Raw genomic sequence first — 27658 nt, 5'->3', positions numbered from 1 at the left:
TAGTAACTAAAACACATTTTTGTATTTTGTATTAGAAATATGTTTTAAAAAAAAAAACAAAAATCTTTCCTCAGAAATGGAGAACAAAATGAATATAGAGACAGGCAAGTGTGAGGGGATGCTGTGTATTCTTGCATAATATTTATTCCACTTCTCAAGTAGAATCTCCATTTTGAATGCATTTTTCTTTGTAATAGAAACTGCTTCACTTTTTACCTTAGAAATCACTTCTTGCATCTCACTCCTTGGATAGTATGTTCCATCATCGTATCGGAATCTGTACAGCATGTGTTCAGGTTTGAACTGGTGCTTATCAGTAACTAAATTTAAAAAAAAAAGTACATTGTCAGCTTATACTTCCTCCAGGACAGTAAAGAAGAACAAAGTCATTGATTCTAATAACAGTCCATTACAAAATAGATTTCTGACAAAGGAAAATGAGTAGATCATCTGCCACAAGTTGCTCTATGTCAGTGGTGGTATTTTTCAAAACATTCAAGTAGCCCACAGGAAACTAATGAATTTTAAGTAACACGGCAAAGAATAAGATAAACAAACAGCCTGGGAACAATCTAGAAAATCAGGCACTTGCATGTGTTGTAGTCTTCAGCACTTTTGCAAAACTTATCAGTCGAATAGCCAAGAAGACAGCTTCTTTTCCAATTATCAATCTATTTTTCCACAATATTCTCTATTCTAATTCTTGCTGAAGCCAATCTCAGATAAGTCAATAAAGAATCCTCCAGAAATACCTGATCAGTTCTGCACTGGAGAAGGCAGAGGCATGTCATTCACTACAGAGAGCCAGCTGAAGGTCTTTGGTGCAAGAGACTTGCAATTCTTACAAGGCTCTTGAATGGCCTGGGTTAGAAGGGACCTCAAGGATCATGAATCTCCAACTCACCTGCCACATGCAGGGCCACCAACCTTCCCATTTAATGCTAGACCAGGCTGCCCAGGGCCCCATCCAATCTGGCCTTGAACACTACCAGGGACGGGGCATCCACAACCTTCTGGGCAGCCTGTTCCAGCACCTCACCACTCTCTCTGTAAAAAACTTCCCCCTGACATCCAACCTAAATCTTCCCTCCCTCAACTTAAAACCATTTCCCCTTGTCCTGCTGTTATCTACCATTTCAAAGAGTTGACTCCCCTCCTGTTTGTAGGCTCCCTTTAGGAACTGAAAGGCTGCAGTGAGGTCACACCGCAGCCTTCTTTTCCCCAGGCTGAAAAAGCCCAGCTCCCTCAGCCTGCCTTCATAGGGGAGATGCCCTATGATCATCTTTGTGGCTCTCCTCTGGACCCTCTCCAACAGCTCTCTGTCCTTCTTGCAGTGGGGGCTCCAGACCTGGACAGTACTCCAGATGGGGCCTCACAATTGCAGAGTAGAGGGGGACAATCACCTCCCTGTCCCTGCTGGCCCTCTCCTGATGGAGCCAGGATACCATTTGCTTTCCAAGCTGCAGGAACACACTGCTGGCTCATTCCATCCATCAGGACCCCCAAATCTTTCTCTGCAGGGCTGCTCTCAAGGACTGCTTCTCCCAGTCTGTATAGATGCTAGGGATTCTTCCAGCCCTGCACTTTGCTGTGTTGAACCTCATGAGATTCACCCAGGCCCACCTTTCAAGTCTGTTGAGGTCGCTCTGAATGGCATCCCTTCCTTACACCGTGGAAGTAAATATAAACCATTCATTTTGTCAAAGATCCATGAAAAAGGATCTTATCATGTGGATTTCCATTCAACAGAGTTTCACAAGATTCTGAGAACAAAACCTCACAACTTCATATGTTTTGTCAAAACATTTTCATAGTCTGTCAAGCTCCTCAGTATCTCCACACATCATCCAATTTGTGGACACAGAATTTGGACATGATATATACAGTGGTTTCACCAGTGTCATAAGCAAAGAAAAATAACTTCTCTAACTGCATTTGATATATGTACAGATAGTAAAGCCCAAGACATTATTCTGATTGTCTTGAACTGATGGCTCGTGCTGAGGTGATTATCCAAAATAACCCCTCTTTTACATACCATAAATTCATAATACATCAGACACAAAGTTCACATGTGTAATGCCTGGTCCAAATGCTGAAATGAATTTTACTGTAGTATGATCATTTCAAAGAGGAGTAGATATCTTCTAAAAACTGATATCCTACTCTTGCAAAAAATACATATTCCTGTAGATCAACATACATTAGGAGTTTTTAAAATTGGAGACTACAGAAGGTAGAAAACACCACCACCAGGATCGTACGGCAGAGGAAAAAAAAATGCCTGCAAAGCACCTTTCCATTTTTGCTTGCCCATGAAAAACAAAGAAGTCTCCTTGCTCTGAAGAATGCTGTTTTGTCTTCACAGCCCCTACTAACACAAAGCACACCAAAAACTATGGTAGTAGGCCCACAAAGTTGCCACATCCTGAACTCCAGAAAGCAAGGAAACTAAACAAAGGTGTTTCCAACTCAAATGTATTGTGCAAAATACTAAATATATCCAGGAAATGCTGTGAGTGAAGCTGTGAATTGCTATTCATTTTAAGGTAGATTTGGGTTTTTTTATTCTTTTTTTCTACTATAGAGATGTGATTTGGTGTACTCAAGTGGAAGAACAGATATATCAACCACTGATATCTATCAGTTTCAGGTGTACATTTGTGAAAGCATAGTTTCAAATGCTTAAAGATGAAAAAATGCTTCACTACCACTAAAATAAGGAACCCCAAGTTGTTTTGTATTTCACTACCAACCCTATACCCATAATCTCTTTTGGGACAGATTTTTATATGGCACACATCAGGTTTGAACAGGTTATTTTTATTTTTCTCCCAGTGTAATTTTGACTCAGATCAGTATATCAATCCCTTATTGCCTTGAGAGGAAGATTCCACCTCTAATCATCAGTAGTAAGTAACTGGACAAAATATCTCACTATGACAATGAATAAACAAATTTTATCTTTTGCAAAACTGGAAAAAGAAAACAAGGAAAAAGCTTAGCTTCTAATAGCTCACAGACAAGGAAGCAAAACAATGCCTACCAGAACATGGGTCTGGCACAGCTGGAATGAACCATATGCTAGAATATGTTAGGTCTAACAAAGCCCCCTACAACATTTGCAATGTGAATAACAGCCAAACTTTCTTTCTCCCTTGCTCCTTCTGCGAAAACAGATGGTTCATTCAACTTTATTTTAAGTGTTCTATTTTCACTGAACCACAGCTGGATCAACTATTCAAAGTAACATGTCTGGCTCAAATTTCAGTACTCTAATATAATTATCCATTTATCTCATGAAATTACACAATATTCATTTAACTCCGTACTGAGAAAGTCTATCAGTGTATTTGGGATATAAATTACAAGATCAAGTGTCAGTATCTAAAGGGGAGCTATACGAAAGAAAGGAATAGACTCTTTAGAAGAGTCTGTTGTGATTGGACATGGGGAAAAGGTTCCAAACTAAAAGAGAGGAGATTTAGATTAGATGTAAGGAAAAACTTTTCTTACAATAAATGTGGTGAGGGACTGAAATAGGCTGCCCAGATTGGTGATGGATGTCCCATTTCTGGGGACATTCAAGGTCAGGCTGGATAGAGCTCTAAGCAACCTAATCTAGATGTAGGTGTCTGTGTTCATTGTAGGGGAGTCAGACTAGATGACTTTTAATGGTCCCTTCCAACTCAAACGATTCCATGATTCTAAGAGAAGAACCTCTGGCAAAAGAACCATTCACTTGGAAACAATCATGCGTGTGTAGGAAACACAATAGCATCTGACATTTGAATGATGATGGAAGAAAATCACACTGACTGACATTAAGGCATTTAAGACTACATCAGTACTGATGTATAACTTCAGCATTTTTCCTCCTACTCTGTGTATGTCTAACATGCATACAGTTAAGTGGCACTCTGTTGCTCCCACTTTCCAACTGAGGATGTGAAAACATGGTAGCAAAGAATTAAATTCATTACTGGCTAAAGTATTTAAGCATTACAATGAAAATTATCAATAATTCCATCTAAATTTATGCCTTGAAACCATGCTAGAACAGTAGCTAACTTCACAACTCTTTTACTAACTGCTTTTTATTTTTTTTAAGTGACTGAACTTACTGTAAGCCAAATATGCCTTTAAAAGCAGAAGTTTCTCCAGTTTGTTTATATGGTCCTGCTGGATCATACCTTCTAAACGCAACAGAGACAAGGACCAGCTCTGATAAGAATTGGTAAAATGTTGCCAATGGAAATTACCCTGAAGAAATCAAACCTTATCTGCTCAAAAATGGAACCATTTCAGTGATGCATCTCTCCAGAATGAACTTAATACAGATAGTTGACTGAAAACTTCAATATAAAAATATGAATTTTATCAAGTCTACAACTTAGTGAACAGGGCCTTAAAATTCAGAAGTTTAAACTTTTGGTTTCTGGCTGGATTTAGCAACTAAACTTGTAATACTCAGAAGAGGATCAGGTCCATCTACCAGCAGCCAGCTGTGACAGTTTTTGTTCTTTCCTAACAACTCTTAGTACTACATATGTTCCTAAAAAGCCTCACCTACATAAAAGGCTTATATCCTTAAATGCAGTATCTACTTCAGTCTTATTCCAAGAGTTACTTTTGCTTAGAACGTAACAGCAATGTTTCTATAGGTCCTGTTTGCAATGTTGTGACAGCACAGATTAAATCTAATTAAATCAGCAGATCTCCAGTAAATTTTTTTAGGTACGGGCAATGGCCTCATAGGTCCCTACAAAGATGTAATGAAGATTCAACATATGACCATATTTTTGTCAGACAAAATTAAATCCACTCCAATTACAATAAGTACCTTGAAAACAAGCAAGTTCAAACTAATTATATTTACCATGGTGGATAATGCCATTCTCTAATAAAGCTTGGCCAAGATGAACACCTTCTTCAGACCTGTGTATCTCTCCAATTTCTAGCAACCAGGACACAAATTCACTGAAGCAAAACATAAAAAAACCAAACTTGAAATGTCATGCCACCATAACTACTACATTTTCTTCTCAGTTACAAGTCTAGAAGGGTTTCTTATTAACTTCATAAGTGCTTCTTAAATTGAATAACCATTAGAATGCCATATCAACTTTAACAAAATAATTTCTGCTTTTTATTATTTAGACATAATACATAGCTCATTCCAGAAGTAATGCCTCCTATTCATGACACTGCACTTCAAAATCTGCATGGCCATCCAGAACGTGGCTTATCTTTGATGTTATTGTCACTACTGCTGAAATGCACCACTCACTGCCTCACTGTGCTCACATCCACTGTTTGGTTTCCACAAACATTCAGCAAGTGTGGAATGTCAATGGGTGCCATTTTTTCATGCATTTTTTCAAGACCGCCTCTCTGCTGTCATCTGTCAAACAGCAACCAAATACCACCAACATCTGCCCCTGATGTCGTAGGCCAATGAAACGAAATAGGAGGCACTATTTTCTGAGGAGCTCTAGTACATGAAAGTTTCCCTTGATATGCCATGTCTTTTCTGCTCATATGTTTCATCTATTAACATGGTGAATATTTTCCTTCTTTTCCATGATTTTTTTTTTTTTTTTTAAGTAGAATAGAGAAAACTGAACAGGCCTCAAATTCAAGGAAATTCCAGGAATGCTACTGCACCTGCACTGGGCAGATATGCTATGAAGGCAGGATGTAATGGCAGTATGATAGAACAGTAGGCCTGTTATCTCTGAGACATTCTGAGCACAGAAATAAAGTATGTGGTGCACAATGAGGAAATACTGTGTTTATGTCACTACAGATCTGATGCAGTCCAGAGATATCAATCTTATGGCACATTAGATATTTGTACATCTGTTACAAATCAAAATATTGCATAGAAAGGCAGTGCAATATTCCTGGGTTCTAACTGGTGACCCAGAGAACAGTATACTTCAAAAGGGTCCATTTCAAAGACAGAACAGAAAAACCACCCTTCATTTAAAGGTTTAAATGTTTTACACAACTCCATATGATGACTGTATTCTTCACCTTCTTCCAACAGTTCCTCTGAGGAAATGATTCAATCACAGCTCAATAATTAACCTTAATCCTGGTTTCAACTCTCACCGGCTACAAGATATTGGATAGTACACAAAAATCTCCTGTTTCATTTCCTCTTTTGAACACAGTGGTAAGAATCTTCACCAAAACACACAGTTGTGTGAAACAGTGACTGTACTTTTATAAAAACATTTCCATACTCATCTGTCTTACGGTCAGATGAAATAAGGATAAGCTCTCTGCCTCCAAAAGTGGGTTTTTTTGGTAATATACATAACATCTAACATTACGGTACCTATTGCTTTCTCTTCCTCTTGCATGCATGGCATTCTAAAAATCTTCCACACAATAGGGGTAAATTTTTTAAGTATGTATGCTGCATTAAGTAATTCCATATCTGACATTCAGGCAAGAGGAGAAGGGAAACAGTTTCAGAGACAGATTTGTTTTAGGTGGGTTAAAACAAATTTGACACCCTAAACTAGGCATTACGGAAACAAAAATGCATTGAACAAGTAGAAAATTATTTCTCTAAAGAAATTATTTTATTGGATGCATTTTCATAGTTTCAGCCTTTGCAGCCTTGATCCTTTAAAAGCTACACATCCAGTTTCAGGCAAACCATTTTACACTTTGACTAAATTCTGAGAGACAGATAGTTCTAACAGACAATGTGTGGTTTTCATAAAATCCCAAAGAAGATTTAAAATGTGTTTTTAGAGAGTTCAAATTCCTGGTCTTGAATGCATGTAATACCTTCCAAGAAAGCATTTGGGGAACGTGGTTAATTTCCTCTTCCTGTCTTTGATGAGACTCCCTTGCTTGCACATCATTTTGTACAGTCTTTCTCCTTGCTCAGAGATCATCACCCAAGTGTCTTGTTCCATGCCCAATTTTAAACCTGTTAAAAATACAATAAAATTTTATGAAATGACATTGCCATTACATTTCAAAATCTTCATCAAAATTGAGAACTGCTATCAATATTTTACATATTAATGCTAAAAGAATTGGTTTTCATTATTTTACTCCGAATCAAGACTTATCTATGAACATCTAATCTTCATAAAGCATAATCAAATGGAGAGTTACAAATTACAGTAAAGTCAAATTGTTACTGCAAATGTACCACCTTTACCAATACCACTGATACTGCAGTGATGCTAATCCTGTGATTTTCACAGACTTCAGTATATGTACATTTACAAGGGAGATTTAAAAAGAACTTTGTTCATACTCTTACTATGTTATGAGAAAAATATTTTTACACTTTTTTTTTTCCAGATTTCCAAGGAACTGTCACTAATTATCTGTTATAAACCTGTCAATTTCATGAAAGATTAACCTACCTCTTTTCCACAAAAGCACTTTCATAACTAGATTTTTACTTGTTTCAGAATTTTCCCAAAAGTTATAAAGGAGCTTAATTCAGTAATTATTATTTTCATCTATTTCACCTCTTGAGAAACACTACATTTTCAAAATTACAGACGATCAAAACCAGTTCTTGTTGAATTATGCATCACATTGGCCACTAACAGAAGTTTGCTCTCCCAAAGAGTACCACAGACCTTCATAAACTTTGTATTTTCTCTACAACAGGTCTTAATTCAGGATAAACCACGCATTTCTGGAATGTCTTATTTATGTTTTCAGTTTCTCTTTCCAAATTTGCACATTTTTAGAAATTATAACTGTGTAAACTCAATATGAGTAGTACTCTGCCTCTTCATTAATTCTAAAAAATAGCCAAACAAAGAAGTTTCTCATATCCACAGACTGGTTAGCAGTGATGCCACACAATCATAAAACATGACTTACTCCCAGAAAAAGAACATCTAACCAGTATACTGCTTATGGAGCTTAAGGGATTCTGATGTTTTTCTTCGCATTGACTATTTGAAACAAGTAACCACAGCACCATCAGCCTTAAAACTGATGACCATTTGGATTCCTAACTTTCAGAATATCTCAAATGTTTACATAGAAGTCTAAGGACTCACAGAAAGATTTACTAACAAAAGCTTCCAATTCAGCTTTATTTCTCCTAGAAAGAAAATACATCTAAAAAATGTAGTCCTAACTGAGAGTGAATTCAATAACTACTAAAAACTCTGCTGAACTATTTCATTTGGGACATTCTCTCCCTTTTGTTCAGCCTTACCATATGGATTGCAAATAATGTAGGCTGAGCTTCTCTCAGTACACTGAATCTCCAAGTCTCCCAAATTCAACGGTCCAGAAAGCCCCAAGACATGGCATACCAAGCTGCACTACCACGTTCCACATTCTGTATTTACCTAGTCTAGAGATCACTGCAATCTAAGGATGTGTGTGAGATGAGGGGTACACAGCATCACTAAGAAAGAATGCATGGGCAAGCTCTGCCACACAGTGTAGTAAAGGAGGCAGTTAATCATGTGAGCCTCACTCACAGCTCAGGAGATTTGCCAAGTGTGTTTATTTAATTTAGTTGGTGTTTGACTCGCAAAGGAGACAAAATACTGTTCTCATATGTGCAGTCACTTACACTTCAGTGTAACTGTACATAAATACATAATGCATGAACAGGTTCTATATATCATTAAGCAAATACACAAATAAAGCACCTTTCTGTTCACAGTGAATTCCTGAAAAAGTGTTTACAGCTGTGTTTAGACAATATCTGAATTCTAAAAACAGGCCCATTGTTGTTTCTGAGTGATCTGAGAACCTTTTAGCAATGAAGTTGATGTATCCTGCTTTTTAATAGGTATATGTATAGATGTTTTGAAAAAACTGTGCTGGAGGGGATGGATACGTTTATAAGGGGATGAAGTAATTGAGATATGAGTATATATACAAGAAATACTTGTGAAGATTCTGTGTTACAAACTGAGTGCGTACCAAATCCTCTTGTGCTCTAGCCTCTTCTTGTTTCATCCCTGGACGCCTCCTCCACGCCTCAGGAAAAGCTTTACGACCTCCAAGAGCTGAGTAATCCCCCAAATAAGAAGATGCTAAAATCTTTTCCTGACTTTGAGAAGGCTACTTTTGACCTCAAGACGGGGAAAGTTTAGGTCAGACTCACCTCTGCTAGCAGTATAATGTGAAATAACAAGAATACAACAACACAAAATACTCCTAGTTAGTCTTTGTATTCCTTACCTAAAGGTGCCAATCATCTAGAGAAACCAAAAAAACTTAGCAAAACTGAAGTGGGATTTGTTAGAAATCTTTTTTAGCCAGATTTGGACAAGGTCCTCTGTTTTTTGTTGTATTTGATGTCATCTCTTCTACACTGTTTTTCACTCAACATTCCAAAATGTTGAGGCTTGGGAACTCTAAGGCACCTTTTTAGCTTTTTCAATATTAGTTCTCATAAGCACTATTAATTAGTCAGTTCTCAGACACTGTAGTTGTAATTCTAATCCTATGGCAGATGTTATACAAAAAACATTCAGTAGTCAGACTTAAAAGACCAAAGAAACACTGTTATACTCCCTTCATAGTGAAGTCACAAAACATTGGCCACTACAACAGTCCACAGGAAATCTAGGCAGACCAGAAACAGAAACACAGATCTGACTACAAGATCATACTTTCTTTCAGTACCAAGGCTCCATACTTCCTTACTAATTAGGAATTTCAGCTTACAAATGAAATTAGCTTCAGAAGATGATGATGCGTCATCTTTCCCTGTTTCTATTTTGTGCACGGTTTCACCTTTAATACACAATGTTATTTATAGTCACATTAAAAAAAACAGGATCAATTTTAAGCCAAGTATTCTTCCACCTTGGTTCAAAAAAGATAGTTGTTTGGTAATAGTGATTTTTTACTATCTTTGATTAAGGAAAATGCATGAAATACAGGGTTGTGGGTATATTCTGTACCATTTCATGTTGGATCATCTGTATGAAGAAACTTAGAAAACCTGCTCGTTTCAGTGATTCAAATTTCCATTCACAAAATGTGTACAGATCCCAAAAGGCATTCAGAATAGACCCTTCTATATCACAGACCATTCTCAGGCCTTAATGAAATTATGACAACATACTCTGGTTAAGGTTAAGCTACAAAATCACACAAAGTCATCTCCCCATTTCCAAAATAACATTCATTACCAAAATATATGATACAAGTCATTACGTCCTTCTCAGTACAATTTTGGTTTTTTTCCAAGCTGGTATTCATAAACCATCAGCTGAACCTGACATCAGAAATTTGCTTAACAGCTGGTTTTACTTTATATCTCAACATATAAATATAGTATGGCTTTCTGGCAAATCAACACAAGGAAGTTTATTAACCTACCTTTTCGTCTCTCTCGCTCTTTCAAAATAGCTTCCAGCCATTCTTGCTTCTCTTCAGGAGTTTTTGCCATGCATACAAACCATTTGTTCTTAGCTGTGTTGTGGATCTTCCAGCCATTAATGACAGTGTGGCCACTACTGTGGTAGTCAGCTGAGAATACATAAAATGGCTTAAAGACCAAGAACTCTTACAAAATAAATACTCATAATCCTTAAGAACTCCTAGCATGACACATAAAAATTATAAAATATGGAAAACAAAACAAAGTAAAGCGGAACAAATAAAAAAAAAATGAAAGTTCTTTGTGCCATTTCTGAACTACTATACCTTAGTGAGTGGTACTTTTAACTTTTAGTCAACTCAACGTGTTTTTTATCATCTGACACAATTGCCTGGCATATGGAAGATGACATAGTCGATGCTAAAACAAGCAAAGTCCTCTTAAAAGAACAGATCGCTGTACTTAGAGTACTTTTGTTTGTGTTAAACTGTCATAAACAGTTCCATAAAAAGCAGCACTGTGGTTTCATCCATTAAATGTCTCAGAGCTGTTCTGCTGGTTGAATGATTTACTATTAAGTCTATGAAAGGACTAAGGACATGGGGAGGAAAATACAATTTTGTTTTAAAGAATAAGCAACTCATTATATCAGATACATTTTTACTCGTATTTGATGTAAAATACATAAGTAAAAAATTTGTTTACATAAACTACAATATAACAAAATATAACAAAAACCCATTATAAGCAAATGCACTGTTTTTGAAATATGTTCCTAACCACCCTATTTTCAGCATGCACATAATGGGAGAGAAGTAATAACTGCTGCTAATGTTTGTAAATATCCTGAGTTTTGCCTGTTAATATGTAAAATGCTCTGCTACAAAAAATAAATAGATAAATAGATAATTTACCTCTCATTGCCCTTTATTTACATGACATTCCATGTTAACATGGAATTCCATAAATCTTATTCAGAAATTTGCTATACAGATGTTCTCTGAAACTAGCACCTTTGTACAGTCTGAATATCCTTAAATAGGATTAGGTACATCTCTTAAAGCAAAGTTTGTGAGGCATAAATGGCCTCTGATAGCAAACACATTTTTTTGAATAAAATGTAGATTAAAACTTGAACGAGTAACTATTGTACAAATTATTACAAAAATCAAAGGTCAGCATTTTCTCACCATAAACTTTCATTAAGAAGCAAGAAAGCCCTGGGGCCAGCCCTGAACTACACTAACAAATACAGACCTCTTTACTTTGTAAATACTTTTTCATAATTCAGCCCTGTTTTATATAATGAGATGGGATTTTCTGAAACTGAAACTCTTGCTGAAATGCTTGCTACAATTTATCATAAATCTCAGCAGACATGCTAGTATCCTCTCAATAACTCTGCATTTTAATTAGATGGAAAGCAGCCAAGCTGTCTACAGTGGGCTGGGAAATGTCAGGAACTACTAGAAAATTATGAGACTGATGGCTGATTTCTAACAAAATTTTCTTTTACTCAGAAGAGTGGAAGAAAGTGCAAGCAAGTGTATGATGGAAAAGAAAGTGAATTTATTTTTACTATACCACATGTCATACTGCTTACCTATGCACCACACTTTTCTTCATATAACCTATGCTTAAAATCCTTTGCCTCTTTAAAAACACTGATTCTTTAAAACTAACCATCATATCACTTGTGCAACCCCAGGAAACTAGAGTCTGAAGCAAGAGAAAATAAAGTCTCAGGCAGAATCTATCAGTTGAGAGGCTGCAGTCTTCTGGAGATGAGAGGTTGGAGGGCTACTAGAGGAAGGAAACTTTACATCCCCCTGTATTATTTTTGTATGGACTTAAAAATCTAGCAATTAGGCACTAGTTGCACCTTTTTGTTTATTCGCTTTTAAGTTGCAGGTTAACGTGTATAAAACTATAGGGTAATATTTTTCCTGTGGTCTTTTTTCATCATGCATCTGTGATCCCAACACCCTTGTTTGGCAGGGAAATATGATCTCTAACACAGCAATTAAAATTCTGTGAAAAAAAAAGCAGTCAAAAACACAAATTTAGATACCTACATTTCACTGCGAACCGAATTTTGATGTTAACTTAAAAGTTTAATTCACAAAATTTGGCTCATCCAGCTGCTTGAATATCTCAGTGTACAGAATGGCATTTTAAATTTGCAGTTTTCACTGCCTCTGAATTTCTGTAACTGCAGGACCCCGAGTGCTGGCAGTTTGATAACACATTTATCTCATGCCCTTAAAAATCACAGAACTCTTTGAAAAGCCCAAACACCTAGCTGGGTGCTAAGACTGCCTAATGTTAGCTGGCAGTGAGTTCAGGTAGATGAACACATGTAGCTGTCACCGAATTTAGCAATAACAACCCGCTACTATAATGTCCAGCTCAACTTTGATCTCTGCCTTTAACTGTGACACCCCTTTACTTTTTTGATCCATGGGCTCCCCATGACTATAAGCCCCCAAGCTGTATGGCCTCCCCAGTACACCTACCAAAGACATCTTAATGGCATTTCAGCATTCTGCTACCATTCTATACAAACTCCTGCCAATTTTGGACAGCCTGTTGAAGAAAATCTGATGGAGAGCTTCACATCTGCTGCCTGGCTGGACAGACAAGAGGTATGCATGTTCTGATGGGCCAGCTGCACAGGAAACATGCACACTTCACAGCAAAGTAATCATATCTGCCACTCAGGCTAAGCAAAGGATTTGCAGATCTGACATCCTGGTTAGAGCAGAGAGAATTTCTTAAGACTCGAAGATGATCTTTCCAAAGTCTAAAGAAGCATGCTAAACAATTCATTAAGCTTCTATCTTCACAAGAAAAGGTGGTGAAAGATGACATCATCTAATGATACACAGCAATACGTTAAAAGCTTGCAATTTGAATGGTATCAAATTTTGTACAAAATTCAACACTCCACCCTTTAAGAGATGCATATCAAGGAATTTGTTAGTGCCATATGAAATAGACTTCTTTTCCAAATAAATAAATAAATAAATAAATAAGTTGAAGGACTTCTGTGTGTCACAGTGTTCAGACTCTCAAGAGCACCAGTGCTCAAAAACACCAAACACATAATTTCTGCAGAGCCTTAGTTCCCTGCTCTTCCTTATATGTTTTTCCAGCAATCTCTGGTTACTATTATCACACAGTGATTTCTCTGTTTCATGCTTTATTTCAAGATAGAACTAGCATAATAAACTATAAATCTGGAATTTCCTAAGCATCAAGTGCTTGTCTTCGTAAACTAAATAGCATTCATTTAATGATGGGTGAAAACCTTTAAAAATGTCCTTTCCTCTGAATTCTAAAAACTGAATAAACAAAACAGAGTGCTTCATAATGTTGAAAAGGAAGGAAGAAGAGGAAGAGAGAAGGAAAAAAGGAGAGAAAGCTTCCACCAACTGTACTGCTCAGTCAAGAAAAACCTTTGTTAATTTTTGTTGGTATATTGTCATTAGCATGACAATAAACCACACCAGGACTCTGTTTTCCTATTTCTATTCATCTGTTTATCAACAGTAAAGACTACACTCCTACATTTATCAGTGCTGAAAGCAAACACACTCAGTTATCCAGTTCCCTGGAGCACTATTGTTCTTTATACCAAGAAAACAGATGATCCCAAAATCTGCAATAAAGATCTGTGGAAGTATCACCTAGACTCAAGTCTTTAATGCCTACAAAAGCCCCATGAAGAATACATGAGAAAGAGTCAGGTACAGCTACGAAAATAAAAGCACAATGCCCCTGAGAGCTTGTACTCTGAAATTAGAATTATGGAGGATGATGGATAATAGATTATTAAGGAGAAGAAAATAATATAACAAACATTCACTTGCAAAGCTTATATGAACAAGGCTCAAAAGAACAAATTGCTATACTTGAGAATTAGATAAGGCAAAAAGAATGCAATAAAATATTACAAGGTTACAGTTCAAAGGCTGATGACTACAGGGGATGAGAAACAAGACATCTGAGTGCAACAAATGAGAACAGTACAGAAAACAAGACAGCGGAAGGTTAAAGAAGAGCATCGTGATAGGACTGACAGAAGTACCAGCACAAGGAGAGGGGCTTCTGACTACAAGGAAGAAAATAAGTTTATTTAAAAAAAAAAAGAAAAAAAAAGAAGAAGAAAAAAAAGTGAAAGGAAGAAAGAAAAGGAAGGAAAGCTGCCACAGGCCAGGGAAATGGCAGATATTTCCATATTTCAAAGAGAACCATAGAACAAAAGAATAATTACAATAAAATACTGGAAAATTCTAGGATACTGGACTAAAAGAAATGGAGAAGGTGGGAAACTTGGGGATGTGGAAGAAAAAAGGTGAGAATTACACACAAAATAAAATAATCAAACCATTAATTCATGTTTCTGAAGTGAGGAAAGGAACCTCTCCAGGTTTTAGAAATGTTGCATATATCAAAGCAACAAGATTTGAAATGGCTCAGGAGAGGAAGTGGGAAGGAAGGAAGATGGCCTTCAGTATTGTATGCAAGACTATAGGAAATGGGTAAGGTAGCAAGATTTCCTACTGATGGAGGAAATTAGACTACTAGTGTCTGGAGCAGAGAGGGGGATAACCTGTGCGTGAAAATTCACTGAGGAAGAAAATGAATGCACGGGAAATAAAAGAACAGTGTAAACAAGATCAAGTATGAAATAGCTAGAACAAGCCAATGAAGAAAGTAATGACAGTCTTGAGAAATACAGATGATGAACATGGAGAAAAGAAGAAATCTTCACTAAAGACAACAGAAGAAATACTTGCTTAAAGCATGGTAATACATGGAATTGGAAACAATGAAATGTTGTATTACAAAGTTCTTAGAATATTCATGGTGGATACAATCTTCTGTGGTCCCAGCAATGTCAAGAGTTATAACTAAAGTGATGTCAACTAATAAAGGGAGAGTTAATTGGTTTTCTCTGGAACAGAACTTTCAAAGTATAGAAAACTGCAAAAAAAAAAAGTAGAAGACAAAACTAGAAATCCAGTATGAGTCATAGAATCATTGGAAATATAAAGTAATGCCTCCTATTTTATTACGTCCTAAGAGTATTATGAACACCTTTTTTCTTTTCCTCAAACACTTTACAAATTCAGCATTTGCTACTACAAATACATCACCTGCCTAGGGATACTATTTAGTAGAGCTGTAATGTTGTAAAGTTAAACATATGATTCCAGTTGAGCAATAAATGTTACTCTGCTTTATTACTCTGTTCAGGCTAGTGTAAAAGTCATCTATGACTGTTGAGCTAATAAAGTATGAAAGCAATAGTGTATCACAGAAGTAGAGTTTTGATAAGAGCAGATCACTCTTTTGAAGTGGCTTCTTATTCTCTTTATTTTCAAAGAAACTATGAAGCTGCATTTGATTTCAGCACCATGATAGACTACTCTGTAAATGAGCAGCACAAATATATTCGCCTGTTCCATTATCCACATTCTCTACTTCCATCTACTCTGTAAATTAGCAGCACAAATATACTCACCAGTTCCATCATCTACATTCTCTACTTCCATCACTTCTGTGTTTATTCTGCCCCGAAAGAGGTAACGATGGCCATCTGTAGATGCTTTGCTGTTCTTCAATCGCCTGATCAAAGAGGAGCAGATAAGCAGTCACCAACAATCTTGCACTTTGCTTCTGCAATGCTACTTGTACAAGTAGCATTTAAAGACAAATAAAAGTGTCACAGCCCACTTATAACCTGTGCAACTGAACTGTGGAAATCATTCCTGAATAGGACACTCCCGACATTAAAGCAAAATGCTACTTCTGACAAGACTTAGATACAAACTGCTAGATGACAATAGACGTTGTAAACAAAGTCTTGTTCCAGTACCTTGATACTTACATATCACTCTGTCATTAAAGACAAAATACAGCATGGGAGGATGTTTCCTCCTGGCTTAACCTCCTTACACTTGGCAAGAAATTCAAAACAAGGGTAGTATGACTGAAAAAATGAAATAACACCTTTAAATATAAATCTTGTCCTATACAAATTAACCTCATTTGTGGTGTTCATGCCTGGAAGAACTATAAAAACATTTTTTCTCACATAAGAGTTAATCACAAATTCTTATTAAGAATTGCTGAAATTTTGTGTAGGCAATGGTATAACTCCACACCTACTGAAGATTTTTTGAGACTCCCAGTCCCATGCAGCTTCTCTTATGTAAGATAAACCAGAGGTAGTAAGCATAAAGGGTTCAGTACGTTTTTTCTCCCAAGCTAAACCCAATAACTCTAGAGACATTTGTATCTAAATGTGAAACTAAAGCTTATTTATCCACGTTTATACAACTGTGCCGAAAAGAACATTCAAAAGCTATATAAAATATGTTGCACTATAAAAAAAAGGACTTAAAAATTGTCAAAATACAAGCTTCCTGTGAAGAACACTCTCTTTGCCTACTTGCCAATCACAGAATCATAGAATCACCAAGGTTGGAAAAGACCTACAAGATCATCCAGTCCAACCAACCACCCATCACCAATAGTTCTCACTAAAACATGGCCCTCAATACAACATCCAAACGTTCCTTGAACACCTCCATGGTCAGTGACTTCACCACCTCCCTGGGCAGCCCATTCCAATGCCTGACCACTCTTTCAGAGAAGTAGTATTTCCTAATGTCCAGCCTGAATCTCCCCTGATGCAGCTTGAAGCCATTCCCTCTGGTCCTATCACTAGTTACACGGGAGAAGAGGTAACCTCCTGCTCAGTACAACCTCCTTTCGGGTAGTTACAGAGAGCAATAAGGTCTCCCCTCAGCCTCCTCTTCTCCAGACTGAACAATCCCAGCTCCTTCAGCCACTTTTCATAAGGCCTGTGCTCCAGATTCCTCACCAGCTTTGTTGCCCTCCTTTGAACACACACCAGAGCCTCAAAGTCCTCCCTGTTACCAAGTATCTCCTTCAGTTATAAGCCACATCAAGAACCAGCATTTCCAGTACAGTCTGAATAATGCCCTTGCAGAACAAGCTCAGCAACTTTACAATTTAGAGAGCTCCTCATAGGATATTCCTGATCAAAAGATCCCAGGGATGCTTTGCACTACTACAATTTTCTGTGTACTGATGAGAACATCTTCTCCACATATCAACTCAGCAAGAAGTTGTACAGGTACTACATCTAACCAAAAGACTGTAATTAGCACGTAAGGAGAGAAAATGGATATCCATCCTTTAGCCACATGCCCTTATGTTATAATGAATATAAAATATTTGGTAAAGAAGTATGAAGTATTATGAATATGATTAGAAAATTATTGCCATGATAAGTTATGTGCAAAAATTAATGTGAAGAATACAAATATAAACTATACACCATATAAGACAACGAAAGTTGTTAATGAAATTTTAAAGTCTCACTTAAACATTGGTTTTAGATTCATACACTTTATGGACAAATTTCCATTGACTAGTTTGTATATATTTACATCACATTGTGTTTTGAAGCATTCTGAGGTCATTGCAGTACTACACAACACATGAATATTTTTGGTGCCCACACTGGAGTTCTGGTCTCTATTATCAATAGCAAAGAAATTTATTTGGCCACAGTATTAGAGAGAATTTCCAAGATCTATCTTGTATCTAAGGACCCACAAAGGATCTATTTACAAGTATGTGTACTCACTGGCTACTCAAAGCAGTTTTGCATCAAATAGACAAACAGTTTCTAGAGGAATACCTGTACACAGAACCTTTATTTTGCAGAAGTGTAAGAATACTGATTGAACACTAACTGTATAACATTGCTGTTGAATTACAGAATTGTTCCTTGTGATATACCAGGAAGTAGTGTTCTGGTTCTTTTCCCTGATTAGATGTACAAAGGCTTGAAACACTTGAATCCATAGAGACAAATTTTATAGCATAAGCTACAATACTACGTGTTTCAACTATAAATTCAAATTGTTTACCCTTCCTACAAGAGAGTGGGACCATCACACAGAACCCATTGTGGAAGTCTGATGAAATAGATTCCCTTTCTGTACATCACCATTTGGTTTCTGCAGTACTGCATAACGTTTTCAGTGTTTGAATTAAACACATCTCTCCCTGGATGATAGCTCTTCTCTGAAAATGCTGAAGTATATACTGCAATTAATCACAGCAAGTATTTTGGAATGGTTCAAATATTCACAAAAAGCATACAAAGAACTAGCTCTACTGTGAGAAAAACACAGATGATTTTTCCAAGTATAAGTGAATTCTTTACCTGTGCTTTTTTTTGCAGTATACCAAAAGGTTATCAAAGAGAAAGAATATCCGCTCTTGGATATTTCCCGCTGAAATTTTCAGAAGTAGTCCACTTCGCAGCATTTCTGTGCATGTATCAGTGATGTTGGACCCCTAGAGACAATGGTAAAGAGATCATTTTTTGTGTGAATTCTACAGCAAGAAAGGACAATGTCTCTTATACACACAGTGGTAACAATTTTTCAAAACATCAAGATTAATACACATGGTAATACATTACCTTGTAACTAATATTCTTAAAAATTTACTTAATGATGTTTAACATTAGCTTTGTGTTCATCTAGTAACTATAGTAATGGTTTGTTCCTTTTTTGAACATGTACATTTGAAATCTGGCAAACATGTCTCAGTAATTTTAGTATTTATTAAGAAAGGTGTGAAAGTGGGGCTTTGAAACACATAACGTATGCCAAGATGAACTGGAAAGCTAAGGTAACTTAGAACTTAAACATCACTAAGATTATATATATACTTACACACTAAATTGTGCTAGAGATAGATTCAAAACAAAAGTCAGTAACATTTAAAATTCATGCAAAGTTAACAACAGCATATACAATTAAGACTGCCTAGCATACTGCTTAACATGTTCTGAAGAGATTAGAATTTTGCTAATCTTTGTACACTTGGGATAAAATTTCCCATGCCTCATTTTGCTTCAGGCAGATCATTCTGCTATTTGAAAAGTAGTGGGCATTATCAAAAAGGTTAATAGAAAGAAGCAACTTTAACAAGGAATAACATTTTTCCACAAATATTTCTATGAAAAATTCCTATCATTTCAATGCCTTATAAAGGCAAACTAACCTCCTGAGGAAGCCTGCCTTTAATTCAAGTTGTTCTTTGTTATCCTGAACATCATAGACTCACACAAACATTTAGGTTGGAAAAGACCATTAAGGTCACCAAATCCAAAGATTGACCTAGCACTAATGAGTCCACCACATCTCTAAAGTGCCACAAACACACATCTCAAAATATCTCCAGAAACGGAGACTCCACCACTTCCCTGGGCAGTCAGTTCCAACGACTGTTCAAGGGTTTCTTCAGCTTTTCCATGAAGTTCCTCCTCATATTCGGTCTAACAACCTCCCCTGGCAAATCACAGAATCACAGAATGGCCTGAGTTGGAAGGGACCTCAAGGATCATGAATCTCCAACCTCCCTGCCACATGCAGGGCCACCAACCTCCGCATTTAATACTAGACCAGGCTGCCCAGGGCCCCATCCAACCTGCCTCCAGGGATGGGGCACCCACTGCATCTCTGGGCAGCCTGTTTCAGCACCTCACCACTCTCCCTGTAAAGAACTTCCACCTGACGTCCAACCTAAATCTTCCCTCCTTCAACTTAAAACCATTTCCTCTTGTCCTGCTGTTATCTACCCTTTCAAAGAATTGACCTTCATCCTGTTTATAAAATCTTGAGGCCATTTTCTCAGGTCCTAACACTTGTCAGCAGAGAAAAGAGACAGAACTCCTTTCAAGTTCCTGTAGAGAGCAATGGTGTCTCCACTCAGCCTTCTGTTCTTCAGACTAAATAAGCCCAGTTCCTTCAGTCAGTCTTCAATATGTCTTTTTCTCTATTCCCTCCATCAGCTTCACTGAGCATGTACCAGCAACTCGATATTTTTCTTGTAGTGAGGGGCCCAAAACTAAGCACAGTACTTGCAGTGTGGTCTCTCCCATGCCAAGTACAGTGGGACAAACACTTCCTTAGTTCTGCTGGCCACACTGATTCTGACACAAACTAGGATGTCATTGGCCTCCTTGGCCACACTGCTGGCTCATGTTCAGCTGGCTGTCAACAATCCCCAGGTCCTTCTCTGTTGAGAAATTTTCAGCCACTCTTCCCCATATCTATGCAGCTTCATGGTGGTGGTGCAGCTCAAGTGCAGGACATGGCATACTGTCTTATTGACTGCCATACAAATCCATGTTCCTGAGAGACAGAGCTCTCACCCCTGTGCTACGTTAATTCATGCCATCCTATCAGCAATTCCACATCTGACTGCACCTAAACATACAGCCCTGGCCCAAGGAGTTCCCTAATTTTAAGCAATCAACATTTAACTTGGAAAATCTGGAAAAGCCAGGATTTTCCTTTTGTCTGCACACGTTCTGAATGATTTCTACTTGCAATAGCTGTAGTTACTTCCTCTTATTGATCTAATCACAGCAGCCCACCAGAAAAAAAAAAAAAAAAAAAAAAAAAAAAAAGCACTCAAGAACCAAGAAGCAATCACGGGTTCACTGTCAGCTCCTCATCTTACTATTCATCCTTTGTACATCACAGCTCTGAATATTGTGCAATAGCTCAGACACTGCTCTAAGGGGCAAACAGGCTGTTTACAGAGATAAGAGAGATTGCACAACTATAACCACAATTCAGCTCTACAGATCAAGAAATTTCAGTATCAATGCTAACTAACTACTCTTGATTCTATTTGGGATAAAATGAGGCAAAATGAATGTCATCTGTAGCTGCTAGGCCATATTTCCTTTCCTAAGAGAGAATAAGCACCAGAAGCTAGCAAATTAATCTTACAGTCTTATTAGAAACCAAACACTGAAGCACTTAAAAGTACATTCAATAATATAAATTAAGCATAAATTAGGACTGTATTTAATTCTTGCTAACAACTATAGAAAATTAGGTCATTAATTACTTTCCATTCTATTTCACTTCATTTTATATTAGTAAGAGTAACTAATACCTTATGTTACTTTTAAAATTTGTTAGAATTTGACGTTAAAAGTCTGGGTTTTGTGTTGCCTTGTTTTTACAGAAAATTCCATCTTTGATGGAAAATTACTATTTTTACCTGGGTACCAAAAAAATTAATTTTAAGGTTTTAAAATTGTATCAGCAGTTTCAGTTTTCTACAAAAGGGTGTATTTTTCATAGAGAAGACATTTAATGAAATCATTTAATCTCTTTATATTGAAATACTCATTTTCACTGCAGAAAAATTTAACCTTCTCCCAAGCAAGTTCTGCTACTATGTCAGAATCATGACTTTAAATACCATATTGTTTCAGGTTACCTCAATTCCCCAGATTTACCTCAGTTACGATTCAAGTTTAATACTGCAGCATGACAGTATTATCTGTATCACATTACTATACTTTGCTATTATTTTCCTCTTCATTTTCCTCTTCTTCTAATACAAATTACTAGATGATGAAAACATTATAATGGAGCTTTTTTCCCTTAGAGACCTCCCTTCCAAATACTGAACAACGTTAACTTCACTTATCCTATACCTTTTGACAAGATCACAACCCATGCTGGTGTGGCTGTAGGCCAGTGAATTTTGTTATTACTGTTGCATTTCCTGAAGTCCAAGGGAATAAGATAACAGGATCAGAACTCATATCTAGCTCTCCTACACAACAGTCAGTGCAGAAATATCCCTCCTTCTGCTCCCTCTACCATGTTTTATGTGTCCATCACTGTTAGGGTCAGCCTGCTCCTAGAATTTGGATGGGGAAGGAGCTGAAAGGGACAGAAGAGGAAGGGTATATTATGCGAAAGTAATGCCGATTCTACACCTGAGGTAAGCACTTCAGAGCATCCAAAAAACATCCCAAAGAAGGACATGATAGGCTGCAAAAAGGACAAGCATATCTATCACATAATTCAAAGGAGGAATGAAAACTTCCTTTTCACGAAGGATGCAACCCTTTAAACAAGGGTTTACAGCAGGAATACTCAAGCTACAGTTTATACTCAGGCCAATAGGATAACTCATTTATCCAGCTCTGAGCAGTCCCTCTCATGGGGCAAGTTCAAGACTACAAGTGAGAGGACACCCTTGTCCTATAAGCAGGAGAGGCTACTGACTCCACAGCTAAAACTGAACAAACTTTTGGAACAAATATTACCAAGTTCTTCTGAGACAAACATGGTTTCATTAAATATTTGAGCTCAAACTACCAAGGAAATCTTAAATGTGAGCAATTAGAAAGTGAAAAGTAATTTGCTTTATTAAAATTTTCATGAAAACATTTGTTATATATACTCAGTGCTTGCAAGTGAAGATCATACTGTTGCTCGCTGTAGCAATGCTCCTAAGCTGCAACTCATGTATTGATATGAAGTACCAGCAATTAAAGCTGATGGGGTATTTTTAGTGAAACCAGAATTCTTGTAACCTAGTTTGTCCTTCATCTTTCTTACAGAGTCATTGAAGACCCAAATATCTTCAGAATAGTATTTAATATAAAATAAATACAATAAAATACATTGGAAGGAGAAAGACTATATACAAGAAATTTAAAATATTCCCCTTATCCTTAAGTCATTAAATACATATCTTTGATAGTAAAAAATGTCCTTTACTACTATGTAATCAAAAGAAGTATTTGTTGGTTTCAGTTTTTTGAGGCGTTACTTATCCACATATTCTGAGCAAATTTCATTCAAATATGAAGATCTGGCTGTACTGATTCAGTAGCCATCACTCTATCAGTGATAAAGGACAAAAACTGTACTTATTACATTTCAGTACTTGCACGTATGCATAGGAAACAGAAGTAAACCAGGAAAACGGGCTAAAACTTCTGGAGTTTAAAACAGAAATCTCTGTTAAAATGCTATTTGAGACAGAATATCCCATGCTATTGTTACTAAGTGAGCCTGTGAGTCACACGGGGTTGTTCTGGTTTCAGCTTAGAACAAACAACAATTTTATTTCTTCTTCCGTCACTGAAACATCCACGCAAATTTTACTGGCGGGCTCCTTCAGCTGCTGAGCCATTCTCCAGCTGAGACAGCCACCTACACAAGTTCTGGATTCAGGCAAATAAATTTAACCACTTAGAAAATTTTGAGTATAATGACTTTCTCATTTAATTTCCTTTCTTGAAGCAGATGTTCCATTTTTCCATGAATCTGTATTTTTGTTATAACAAACACAAGCTTCATTTTATGACACTTATGTATAGGAATTCAAGCCATGCTTTGATCAGATTCTTAAAATAGTATTTCCCCCCCCCCCTTTCCTTCTAGTTGGGGCCAGGCAACGTGCTAAGCATTTCCTTCTGGAAGGAAATCTCCAACAAGTTTCCTCTTTATTTTTAGGCTATGGAGAAAACCAGATGTTTATTTAATTAAATCCACTCTCATGCATCGCATTCAGAGAGCTTTCGTAGTTGTTGTTTGGATTCATTCAAAACATTGCTAGTTCTTATGAATGCTCTGGAATTCTGACCATTTCAAGGATTAAACATATTTCATGCTTGCAAATGATGTGCCTATTAAGACCAGGGCAGTTTTGCCAGATTGGGCACCCTGTGGCTGCCATATGATAACATCAAACCTGATCAGCTCAACTACAGTAAATATCACATAACTGTTCTGAAAACAGATTTTAAGACAATGGCATTCTTTCAGAGTTCAAACATAAGTGAAATTCTAAAATTAAATCTAGGGGAAGGAAATTACTGTGTTACAGTTCACAGAACACAATCTGAGCAGAGAGAGAATAAGTCTGTGTTTCGCATGCTTCTGTCCATATCGCTACTTTTGCTCATTTATGTATATCCAACAGCAAACATATTTACTACTGTAAGTCTTCTCAACGAGTGAGAAAAAGCTTACTGCAGGAAAGAGGATTTGCTTTTTGGGGTTAGAGGTTTGAGAATAGTTCTTAATCAACTTACATAACTAATAATGCATTGAATTAATCATATTGTAACTTTGTAATGGGTGTGCGTATTAGGATGTATTCGACATAAACATAACACTCAAGGCACCAAAAGCAAGTAGAACTTAACCACTGCAGTAGAAGACCTAACTGAAAATCTGATAACAGAAGGAAGAAAATCAGTGATAGGCAATAAGGACTTAACAAGCTTACCTTACCTTAAAATATTAATAACATAAGCACTCAGCTTGCCTTTTAGCTTGCTGTTGCCTCCTCCAAGATGTTATCACAAAAGAAACATGCATTTTAATGTTTACATGTAATCTTTTTAAGATATAGCTGATGGCAGCATGGTCAAGCTAACTGCAGAGAAGAAACTTATTTTTATGATGTCTAAACAAGCAGCTGTTAAGATTTTTACTACTTTCACAGAAGATCTATCTCTCAATAATAACACTTAAAGCTTTATTTTATTTAGGTTCATCTTAAAAATCCTGTGAACAATATCCTGGCATGAGTACACATTCCATGTCATTTATTGTTCATCTTTAATGGATTGTTTTGTTTTGAGACTGAGTGCTATAACTAAATGCACACAGAAAGGTTTGACTGAATAGAGACCAACAATTACAGAGCTTTTGTACTTGCTTGGATCCCTCTTCTCATAGCACAGTGAATTTTCATGGAATGTGTTACAGTGCCAGTCTCAAGCAAGACTATCATGCCCTAAGGTCTGGGATGAGAAGATTTTTCTCCCCCAAATTATACCTACCCTAATTACAGTAATGGAAGAGCTGCCTTTGTAAACATTGCCACACATGAAAAGGAAAAATAAGTTATATGTTTCATATCCTACAGTGTACAGAAGATACAGGAAGAATTTTGACTGAAGTAAAATCTGTTGTTGAATCCATACTTAGAATAAATAGGAAATTTTTAGAAAAATAGGAAATTTCAAAGCAGAGATGAGCTCTAAGGTACTATACAAACTTTGCTGCCACTGAAAAGACACTGTAAAGCATCACAGACCCAGTCTTAGCAACAGCCAACAGCAGAGAGATAACAGTGCTATGTACAGACTGTTTTTCTTCTCTTCCATTTTACTTATTAGTATGAATGTTTACTTGAAAGCTGCCTATTCTTGTCAACATTTTGTTGTCATACTTCCTGTGGAACTCTGTCAGTTAAAGTTCAAGCAGATTCATCTCAAAGCTTTCTACGACTCAAGGTCCCATCCAAGCCTCTAACCCTTTCTTTTCTCTGTACTGTATGAAGGCCATTTCCCACTTCAAAGCTAAAAGATTAGATCTCAGTCTATCAGGCTAGCATTCAAAAAATACATTTTTCTTTCTATCTTTTCCAGACACTAAATATTACACAGAGCAAAGAATCACTGCCTATATGTATCAGGATTAGCACAAGATTTGAGGGGACAGCTTTGGAGATAGCACTCATGACCACTTCTACAGTGAGAAGCACATGAACCTCTCACTATTAAGGGTTGTCAGCTTTCAAACTGGTCACCAATCTTGCCAGCAGTTAAGCTGTTGAATCTTGGCAGGGAGCCAATGTGGGTGATTAACTAAAGGTCTATTATCAGACTGGACAGAGGTACAGAGGTATTAATCAGGATGAGAAGTTAACTCACTGGACTAAATGTAGATGCCAATCAGTGAGGTTCTACATAGCAATACTCAATCATGGGCAAAACAATTTGCAGTGCAGAGCCTAAATAAAAGCTGTCATTTAACAGAAGTGGGGAACTCACCATATCCTCAGGATTATAAAACCTGTGCAATAAATGCCTGATGAAAACTGATACATTTCCCTCAATGCAAAGCGACACATTTTGTGACATTACCTCCCATCCTTCAACATGAGACTGCCATTCTTCCAAAAACTCTAATTTCTCCATTTGTCTCTTGGCTTCATTTATGTTGGAACAGACAGCTTTCATGGCCTGGAGGGCTTCCATTAATGCTGCATAGTCACTGTGCTTCCTTGGAGTCCGCTTCAGTAACTCCTGTTAAGACATTAGAAGAAAAAAAATAACTTGTCTTTGATCTCTAAGTGAACATTACAAGAAGCTTAAATTGACCAGGATACAAAATCAAATCACAGACAGACTTCTTTCACTAGGTGCAAAAGTAATAAGCCCTCCTGCATTTTGTTCTAGTAGGAAACTAAAAAAACACAGAGAAATAAATTACTAATAATCACTACTTAGGAAAAAGCTTCTATTTCTGCTGCTTTTCTCACCTCAAAATTTCTGCATGTAGACAGTTGTTATTGTTTTTAAATACCGTGGGATGGCATTGTTCAACAACCAAGATAACAATTCTGCATTAAAATGTTAGTTTACTGACATTAAAATTAACACCTGCTTTTCCTGCAACTCAGGACAAAAAAAAAAAAACAGCTTCTTTATCTCCACTCTATTGTTTAATCTACTGTAACACAAGGGAGCAGTGGACAATAGTTTAGGTGACTCACCAATTTTGTATGGCTACTGGCAATAGCAGCCATACTGAAAAACAAAAATGGAGTTGCCTGTATTCATTGAAGATTTCCTATCTCAAACTACCAACTCCCCTTTTACAGCTCAGCAAAGTGCTGCCTTCAGTGCACATTCTGACAGAGGGTTGGGTATGTTCTTCCAGAAGCTTTAGCAAGTAGCCTTAACAATACCACCAGCACACTCTCTCTAAATTTATTTTATATAAATATATTCATTTTAATGTGCTTCTGTTGTGATTCATTAGTCAATTTCCCTGTTTTTCCTCCACTGAAAAAATAAAATATAATTTTAAAATAAGCCAAGGGAACTGTAAAACCACAGTTATCTGAGATGACTTAAACTTCACTGTAATTGTATTAACCTGTTTTGAAAAAAATCTTTATTTTAGCATGTTTACTTTTAATCTTTTATGTTAGAGCAATGAAATGCATATGCCTTCTAAGTGGCAGTGTTTCAGATCTAAACTCATATGGACTGAAAAAATATAGCCTAATAATCACAAGTAACACAGAATCTGTTCTTGCTTTCTCTCATAGTTTGAAATAATGAACAAAGTTAACCTCAAATTTGTGAAGTATAAACGTGTTTACAATATTTACTTTCCTAAAGATCATGTTATCTTATTTCTTAGCATTAGAAAAATGCAGTAGCTCAGAGACTTGAATATCTAGTGCTTATCATCACATTTAACAGTTTTCTTTAAGTTTTAAGCCATAACAGTAAGATAAGCATAAACATGCAAACACATTAAAAATACGTCACACAACATCTTATTGTTATTCTGAAGTGTTTCTTTAAAATCATTTTCATATATATTTTTAATTTACCAT

At 36.7% G+C, this 27658-nt stretch overlaps 1 protein-coding gene across 1 annotated transcript in view; it reads right to left on the bottom strand.

The window, feature by feature from the left end:
* The window catches only part of PREX2 (phosphatidylinositol-3,4,5-trisphosphate dependent Rac exchange factor 2), a 176629-nt gene that overhangs the window by 92221 nt on the left and 56750 nt on the right, over positions 1 to 27658 (bottom strand). Inside the window, exons 6-12 of the mRNA XM_031604865.2 lie at positions 26172 to 26333; positions 18621 to 18754; positions 15879 to 15982; positions 10348 to 10497; positions 6808 to 6952; positions 4880 to 4980; positions 217 to 320 (exon numbers count right to left, since the gene is read on the bottom strand). Of these exons, the coding sequence (XP_031460725.2) occupies positions 217 to 320; positions 4880 to 4980; positions 6808 to 6952; positions 10348 to 10497; positions 15879 to 15982; positions 18621 to 18754; positions 26172 to 26333 (900 nt within the window). The remainder of the gene's footprint in view (positions 1 to 216; positions 321 to 4879; positions 4981 to 6807; positions 6953 to 10347; positions 10498 to 15878; positions 15983 to 18620; positions 18755 to 26171; positions 26334 to 27658) is intronic.

The sequence above is a fragment of the Phasianus colchicus genome, chromosome 3 (genome assembly GCF_987193195.1).
Source record: "Phasianus colchicus chromosome 3, bPhaCol1.hap1.1, whole genome shotgun sequence".
In the NCBI taxonomy this organism is placed as follows: domain Eukaryota; kingdom Metazoa; phylum Chordata; class Aves; order Galliformes; family Phasianidae; genus Phasianus; species Phasianus colchicus.
Note: the sequence above shows the minus strand (reverse complement) of the source record. Positions and strands in the feature narration are given on the sequence as shown.